Below are 7,999 nucleotides of genomic sequence, written 5' to 3'. Positions count from 1 at the left end.
AACAATATAAGAATAAACAACAAAAGAGCTAATTACGGATTTATTGTGCATATATTTATAAAATGTTGTATATACAGCTATAAATTACTGTCCGAGAATGACGAACATTATATATTTGAAACGTCCTAATGATAAAATAATTTTTATCTGCGTGCACAGTATATTATGAATATATATAAATTGTATTCGTAATTGGATCTTTGTTTATTCTTATAATTATTGTTTATTTTTTTATATATATATGTATGTATTTATATAATTTTACATGTACAGTATGTATAAAAATCTATATTGATAAAGAGTGTATACATCATGATAAGAAGGAATAAGAAAAGAAAATGGCAACATATTTCAAATTAATTTTTATTATTTTGAATAGTTGAATCGATTTTTAATATACATGTACATTTGTATTTCAGAAAAGATGTTCAATTCAATTTGAGTTATTTGTTTAAAAAACAGTTTGCTATGTAATTTTACAATCGCTAAATTTTTACTATATATTATCTTCACCTATTGCTTAGATTATTGTTTAATTTCTAATTTGATGTAGGTTTATTATCTTTTAGTAATGCATCTTGTTATAAATCCAGTATACAAGCATAATTGTAAAATATTGTTTTTTTTAGGGAAATAAATAGCATATAACTGTTATACATTTAACTATTATCAATTTAATATCCTGGAAATTATATCTTTTCAATAATTAGATATTTCCTTTTCTAGTACTTTACATAATTATTGTAAATAAAATTTAAAATATAAAAATTGAGTTTAGATATATCAATGTACACCTGCAACAACTTTTGTATAAATCAATTACAATTGATGAGATATTTATTGTGTATAGTTTTCTATCAATTGAGAGATACTACTATCATTAAAATGTTATAGTTAATTTATCTAATTAACAGTGTAATATAAAAAAATAGAGAAATACCTTTAGATATATTATTTTATTATTATTTATTAATATCTAATAATTGTGATTCAAGCATTATTCGCGTAATATATTATGTACTGTATATATTACCCCCTTCACTATATAGTTTATTTTGAGCCGCATTTCCACTCTGGCATCACTGACACAGATGTATATTGTGCAGTCGTGTATGTGTGTCACATTTAGTGAGGTCACACTTAGCGAGCATGCGATTACATTGAATAGAATGTAGGTGAATTCAAAAAAATTAAAGTATGACATCCATTTAATTGGATACTACAAGTAATTACGTCCATTTCGAAGATTATTGCAACCTGTTAAGTTACATAAAATTGATGAAATATGTAAAAATAAATCGTTAAGGTTATGATTGCGATCAGTGAACAGTCTTTTGTATGTTATAATCTTCAAATTAATCATACGATATTTATTTGTATATTGATTATAATAGCTCAACAATATATCATGTGTCAATGCAATCTTCATATTAAATAATATACATTTTTTCAGGAAAAACGAGATCAGGATGACATTAAAAATGTTCGATAAAAGTTGCTTTTATACAAAAGTACAAATATATCAGAAAGGATAAAAGATATTTAATATGAATAACAAATGGAAATTATAATACATAAAAATTGAATTTACATATTATATATATTACAATCAAATGTATATGTCTTGCATATGCAAAAAGCTTTATATTTATTTATTGTAAAGCATGTCTCAGACTCAACATATCAGGACTTGCATAAAGACTGTTAAAAAACTGTGTCCTTTAGTGACATTAGTATGCACTGTGTTTGTTATTGTTATTACAATTTATATCAACCAGAAGATCTCTCCTATGTTCATCTTCCTCTGTATGCAAGTATATCTGAACTGGTATTCTGTATACAGTATCAGCTACAAATCTAATCCAATGAAGGTCAAGGAAGTACGGAATAATTTGTGCGATGTGACAACACAGAGCAAACTTGAGCTAAGTGTGACACAATTAACAGCTCATAACACAGCTTACAAATTTTGGCATTGTGAACGCTGTGAGAGTTACATGTGCAAGCCGACGCAGCATTGTATCTTTTGTCGTAAATGTTTTCACTTCAAAGATCATCACTGCTTCTTTTTAGGTGCTTGCGTGCTGCGTCAGAACATGGGGAATTTCATATTATTCTGCTTTTATACCTCATTGACATGTCTATACTCCCTGTGTGTTATCGCACCATATATGTATGAGAACATTAATCATATAGTGAAAAGTGACGCAGATTACTTCAATATATTTCTGAACTTCTGCTTTCCCATTGCACTGGCTCGATTGCTGCACTCTCGAGATGGTTCTAGTATATTGCTCGTCACTATTTTCGACATGCTAATTACAATCTTATGTATCTGTTTGGTATATGGCATTTGGAAGTTACATAGTTGTTTGACTGGCAAACAACGTTATGCAAATATAACGGGAAAGCAAAATTTAAGAGAGATTTTCGGAAGCTATGGTCTCTCGAATATTATTTTCCCATACAATGGTCTTATAGGTACGAGAGATATTAATGGTAAATATGAATTGAAGGAAGTGTAAAACGACATTCTAGTCAATAATAATGAATAAACGAAGATTGTATTCAATACATATACGCTCCTTAAATATATGTATCAGCTTATTACAATGTATCAATAATATGTACAACACATTTATGCATTCATACACGATAGAACATAGATGTGAACACCTCTCACAATTATTGCATTACTTGGAATTGCTAAGAAAAACTCAATTTGTACTAAACAGATAATAATCAATAAATATAAATCATTAATGTCTAATCAAGTTTATATCGATATTAAACAAATTAGATATTGATTTTAATATAATATTCATGAAAGTCGAGTTTTATAATAGATGAACTGGCCCTGTAAGAGGAAAAATTTTATTTAATATGTAACATGGTTGAATAATTATTTGTTAAAAGAATTGTAGTTTTTAATTATATGCCCAGTAATTTACTTACGCATTCATTTATAAATCAAGTCTACAGTTTTTGCTACGAAGTTTATAATTCTGTATGATGATGATGCTGTGCTTTGAAGTCAGTGGGATGAATAAACATACCCTCCATTGCTTTCCATTGTGTGTGAGGACTTGAAGAATACTCGCCCACTATCTCCATTTGTCCACTAATTGGAGAACCATAAACTCTGCCACTGATAGATAAATATCTAAACATATAGTTTACATATTAAAACTTACATATCAGATTTGAATCTTAATGTTAGATTTTAGATGAAATATCTTGTAAAAAGAATTTTTTTCCATTTAAATTTTTGCAGAAAAAAATTAACATGTGTATATAATAATATAATAAAAAAGTTTATACTTACATATTAGTTTCAATGTGTTTTAACATAATTGCATCATCTCTCTCCCAGAAATTATTTGAACAGATCACCATCCAATTGTCGCCACTATCACCTTCTCCTTTTTCTCCATATGCCGATACTTCTTGTTTTCCACTCAGAGGTGAAGAAATAAGATGCGAATGAAGATTTTTTTTTGTTGCACTGTGTTCCAATCTGATAATATTATTACATTGGATTGGTTCCCTATTAAAAACAAAAAAAATATAGAACTCTAATTATAAAAACTTGTGGATTAATATATAATATAGATTAGAAAAATAGCTGTGAGCTCGTGTACAGTTTACCCTCGTGTGCATGTCTTTCCAGATTCAGCTTTAACAAGCCAGTAGGAATTATTATCATCCTTGACCTCAATACCTGTTACTGATTGCTGTCCACTACCAGTTCCATACTTTACATCATGGGAATGTAGTCTCGAGTTGTAATCTATATTCATTAACTTTACCAAAGAACCACAGGTTACATGGTGTGCTCCCTTAGCTACAAAATATAATGTATTTTAATAAAATTGATGTGCATAATGAAAAATGCATATAATTTTTTGTTTTATATTTATTTTACATTAAGTAAGTGTCCAAAATCATCAATTACATAGCACATATATTTTTGTAGTTGAAGATACTCGTAATATTGATTAAAAAATAAGATAAGACAAATATACAATTAATCAGTAATAAATAACAGTATACATAAGAAAAATAAATTTCATATGCGACAAATTAATAAAATAACTATAATATATAAGATATATAGTGACAGCGATAATATAACCTATCGGTATATGCGAATAGATAATTGTATTTTTACAGAATAAATGCAAAATACCTTGGATATAATTTATGTGAAGCAAAAATATCATAATATTTAAAAGAGATAAACGGAGCACCACGTATTCCATCGTAATTATTTTGACGATAAATGACGGAATGAAAACTAGCGAGGAAGCAACGCCGGGAGAATAACACAGGGGCGTAAAACGTGTCAATTTCTTATTGGTGTGATCCACGTGTCTGCATCGTGTTATCGCGGTACAAGCATAAGCAAATAATTTAACGAAAGAAACTTTGACTTCTTCTATCTCGTTAACATATACAAGAGCAGGATGGAAAATGGTTGCGAATTCGTAATATAGATAGATCTGTACGTTAATAAAACTTAATAATAATATTAAGCTCTATCATAAATTTGTATATAAATAGTGACGATTCAAAAATTGGAAAAGTTCAAGGTCGAAGTAATTGTCAGTCACATTACACTTTATTCATGTTAAACTCAGCATTTTTCAATTTCTATCTTCAACCTAAAAAAATTTCTGGCTGGAGATTTTGTTGGATGAAAAGATAAAGTCCTTAGTAAATGAATATTTCAAAGGTCTTGAGGGAAGAAATTTTAAGAAGAGCATTGAGCACATGGGCATATTATCGGTCCAAATACATTCAAGAAAAACAAATTGATAAATTTTCATATTAAAGGAAAAATGTGTAATACTTTGTAACACATCATATCAAATATTATTGTTTAAAGTTATTGTTAAAAATTATTGTTTAGTACATTAATAGTAAGTTCCAACTGAATTTAGAATTCTTTAAAACAAATTATAGCAATATTGTTATTAAAAGATCACAAAATAGGTATGCAGGGAACATAAATAAAATGCAATACAACAATATTGTTTATATACAAATATATTTCTGTACTACATTGGACCCATATTTATTATTTAAATGCTTAACAGGCCAATGATACTCTCCACTTTGATTTAACAATTATTGAAATTTGCATTTCATAGATATGAACTTCATAGATATTTTATACATAAAAAATAAATACTGATCGTAAAGAATATACAATGCAATTCCATACTTGTCATTTTACATTTTTACAATATGCATAAAAAAGTATACATATGAAAAAGAATTGAGGAAGACATAAATTAATATAGTTACTTCAATGTTAATAAATTTTATTATAGTAATATAAATATCTTAACTCTTCTTATATATTGTGTTGCCTGCTTTTGTAGAAAACATTGCACCTCCTGTCTTATCTGATAATTGTATCTTAATATTTCGTAATTCTCAGGTTTAAAAAATATCCTTTTATCAAATCAAATAACTAATCTGCCAAGTCTGTTTTGTTCTAAAACGATTTAGGTACAAGGTATTTTAGGGAGAATGATGGAATGTGCCTTCTTTTAGAAAAATCTTCATATGCCTGTGAAAATGCAACTAGGAATTGTCCACGCATTATTGTTGAAATATGCATACATTTTGTTTCAATGAATGATAAATGTGAAGTATGCCATTAATATTCATCGATGAGTTTTGGACGGGTTTTAACATAAACATACACTGCTATTATCACAAATATCGCAGCTATGGTGGGCAACACAACCGTGAACACTCTCTGCTTGTTCTCTAGAAATTCCTTTTTCCGTTCCTTCTTCTGTTTATTTGTCTCTTTCGTCTTGCCTTTTAACTGCCGCATGATTTTGTTGCTGTAAATTTATAAAATTAGTGTTAAAACAAATAACATAGTACAAAACATTTAATGTCAAATCTGTACAATCTGGAGTTAGCTGAATTTCCACTGATTACATACAATATGTAAAATATATATATAATAAAAAAATAAGAACAATTGGGAGAGAGAATTGTTCTTACTTCTTTGTGCTAAGATTTAATTATTGGAAGAATGAAGAAGATTTCAATGTTACGTAGTACCAAAGCGATCAACAAGTTTTCAGTTCTAATAGAAAGTCCGCGCATATCTTTACTCAAGTATAAACAATTGCAGAACAAACGTATTCATCACGCATATGTTCTTTGTCGCGTTTCGGCATTAACGTTTATGTGACCTTTCGTTTGTGCCGTTCAAGCGAAACAAATGAAAATCGTGTGAAATTTGTTTCAGTTTTATCGTGAACATTCAAGAAGCGTCGGGATACCTTGGACGCTCGAGACGAACAGATGTGAAAAAGAGTCTGGAAAGACAGAGACACGGTTGTCAGTCGCTCGTACAAATTAGATTTGTGTACATGACACGTAGCAAAATGGTTGTTGGCACAGAGGTGCACTGGCTCTGCTACTGTCACTTCCGCACACACAGGTGATTACGCCACAGGCGTTCCAAAAGAAGATGTATAAAATCACTTCACCAAGAGAGATTGGCTATCATGTAATTTTCCCTTAAGGGTAACTTTCATCAAGCTCCGCCTAATCTAACCAACGGTTATCTGACAGAATTACCAACTGAAATTTCTAATCTCAAGCGCTCACTATAAGTAGTTAGGAAGTTTTGCATCTAGTAAATTGACTTAGAGTGCTAATCGAGCGCTCATTGGTTGCGTTCAGAAAACAAAGCGCTCACTGAGCGCTTAGTAACTATTGGTCCTTACTGTTAGATCGTTACATTCAGATCAATAACGTTGACGAATTACTCAACCGTTGTGTAATCGTTGTGTTTTCTGAACGCAGCCATTGGTCGCGTTCAGTAGAACAAAGGCTGCATTCAGCAGACTCAACAGTTGGACAACATTACTAGATTTTCCACTGAATCTCGCTCCTGATTGGTAAATACTTCTGGGTCTATGAAGAATCTTAAAGAATGCTCCAATCACAGACAATAATCACTAAGCGCTCTCTGATCACTTTGTTCTACTGAACGCGGCCTCTGATCATTACAGGCCTCAAGGCCTGCCGCAGCAAGCGTTTTCCGCTGCCACTGGCCAGGAGCTGAGGCGCCCATATTGGCACCGTACAGAGCGATCGAGAGCACCGCACTTACGTACAGCCCTCCAACCTGGGCCTCCTTATGCGCACATTAGACTGGCTACCGCCAGTCCAGCCTTGTGCATCCTAGGGGCCAACTGCCTAAAATGAGGCCCAAAGCTCCACCGGGCTCTACCGTCCACTCCCGCGCTTCGTTCGAAGCGGCTCCCGGCGTTCGTTCGCTTCTTCTCGACGCGAACACTTCATTATAAGAAATTTAACTGATATAAGTTTTAATTTTCTGTTATTGTTTTATTTACTGCTATCTGCCTTTATTTGTTTATTTCATCTTTTAGGGTTGTATGAATGAATATGTGTATAAATCCAATTCGAAGAAGTCATGCTTTCTATATAGAAGGTATGCCTTTGAAGAGGAAAGACGATTTGTACTCAGTGGATAAACTTGTCTCTGAATGCATGTCGTACGTTTGTAAATTTGTCTCTGAATGCATGTGAATATGTAGTATGTTTATATATCTTATTTTTTCATGTTTCGCTACATGTTTTTATTTTATATGTTGTACGTTACTATTGTAAATGTTACATACCTTAATAATTTATTGTAGATCGATGTTAAGAGTGAGTGTGTGAATGCTTGTGTAGTGATGCACATATATGATGCAGGTTGTTAGTGCATCCAATTTTTTTAACCACACCAGGTACATGGCAGAAGAGTATCTGACAGTCCGCAGTCTGCAAGTGGGATGGGAAAAATTTGATGCATAAAATTCATTGTAATTATTTTTAATTGCTATATGAGTTATTACACGCTTAATATACAGGGTTTGTCAAAAGTGTGGAAACCTTTAAATAATTTTTGTAAAAATGAAAATATCAAAAAACGATAAAACACGTATTTTGATTT

At 30.9% G+C, this 7,999-nt stretch overlaps 3 protein-coding genes across 6 annotated transcripts; 1 reads left to right on the top strand and 2 right to left on the bottom strand.

Moving 5' to 3' along the window:
• Window positions 1-1,089: 1,089 nt before the first annotated feature.
• LOC105191175 (palmitoyltransferase pfa3) lies at window positions 1,090-2,593 on the top strand. 4 transcript variants are annotated; one of them, XM_025307875.1, is made up of 2 exons: window positions 1,090-1,171; window positions 1,454-2,593. In XM_025307875.1, exon 2 carries the CDS (start codon window positions 1,665-1,667, stop codon window positions 2,523-2,525), a length of 861 nt encoding a protein of 286 aa, XP_025163660.1. In that variant the 5' UTR covers window positions 1,090-1,171; window positions 1,454-1,664; the 3' UTR covers window positions 2,526-2,593. The 4 variants fall into 4 exon arrangements, with proteins under 4 accessions (XP_025163660.1, XP_025163659.1, XP_025163658.1 ...); XM_025307874.1 differs by having other exon boundaries at window positions 1,091-1,225; XM_025307873.1 differs by having other exon boundaries at window positions 1,091-1,259.
• Window positions 2,594-2,680: 87 nt separating this feature from the next.
• Window positions 2,681-4,464, bottom strand: LOC105191166 (stromal cell-derived factor 2). The gene is made up of 5 exons (XM_011154382.3): window positions 4,190-4,464; window positions 3,649-3,844; window positions 3,326-3,547; window positions 2,956-3,163; window positions 2,681-2,857 (listed from the first exon to the last, which is right to left on the bottom strand). Exons 1-4 carry the CDS (start codon window positions 4,260-4,262, stop codon window positions 2,998-3,000), a joined length of 657 nt encoding a protein of 218 aa, XP_011152684.1. The 5' UTR covers window positions 4,263-4,464; the 3' UTR covers window positions 2,681-2,857; window positions 2,956-2,997.
• An 862-nt stretch (window positions 4,465-5,326) lies between these two features.
• LOC109504606 (single-pass membrane and coiled-coil domain-containing protein 4 homolog) lies at window positions 5,327-6,512 on the bottom strand. The gene is made up of 2 exons (XM_019845083.2): window positions 6,312-6,512; window positions 5,327-5,861 (listed from the first exon to the last, which is right to left on the bottom strand). The coding sequence occupies exon 2, from the start codon at window positions 5,849-5,851 to the stop codon at window positions 5,669-5,671; it is 183 nt and encodes a 60-aa protein (XP_019700642.1). The 5' UTR covers window positions 5,852-5,861; window positions 6,312-6,512; the 3' UTR covers window positions 5,327-5,668.
• Between the last annotated feature and the right edge of the window lie 1,487 nt (window positions 6,513-7,999).

This window comes from Harpegnathos saltator, unplaced genomic scaffold (genome assembly GCF_003227715.2).
Source record: "Harpegnathos saltator strain DR-91 unplaced genomic scaffold, Hsal_v8.6 scaffold13, whole genome shotgun sequence".
NCBI classification, from domain to species: domain Eukaryota; kingdom Metazoa; phylum Arthropoda; class Insecta; order Hymenoptera; family Formicidae; genus Harpegnathos; species Harpegnathos saltator.
Note: the sequence above shows the minus strand (reverse complement) of the source record. Positions and strands in the feature narration are given on the sequence as shown.

Excerpts from the sequence above, each read along its gene's own strand:
- LOC109504606 (XM_019845083.2), bottom strand. The coding sequence starts at position 5,851 with ATGCGGCAGTTAAAAGGCAAGACGAAAGAGACAAATAAACAGAAGAAG.
- LOC105191175 (XM_025307875.1), top strand. The coding sequence starts at position 1,665 with ATGTCTCAGACTCAACATATCAGGACTTGCATAAAGACTGTTAAAAAA.
- LOC105191166 (XM_011154382.3), bottom strand. The coding sequence starts at position 4,262 with ATGGAATACGTGGTGCTCCGTTTATCTCTTTTAAATATTATGATATTT. Across the intron at positions 3,548-3,648 it reads GGAAAGACATGCACACGAGG|GGAACCAATCCAATGTAATA; the intron begins GTAAACTGTACA and ends TGTTTTTAATAG. Across the intron at positions 3,164-3,325 it reads AAACACATTGAAACTAATAT|ATATTTATCTATCAGTGGCA; the intron begins GTAAGTATAAAC and ends CTATATGTTTAG.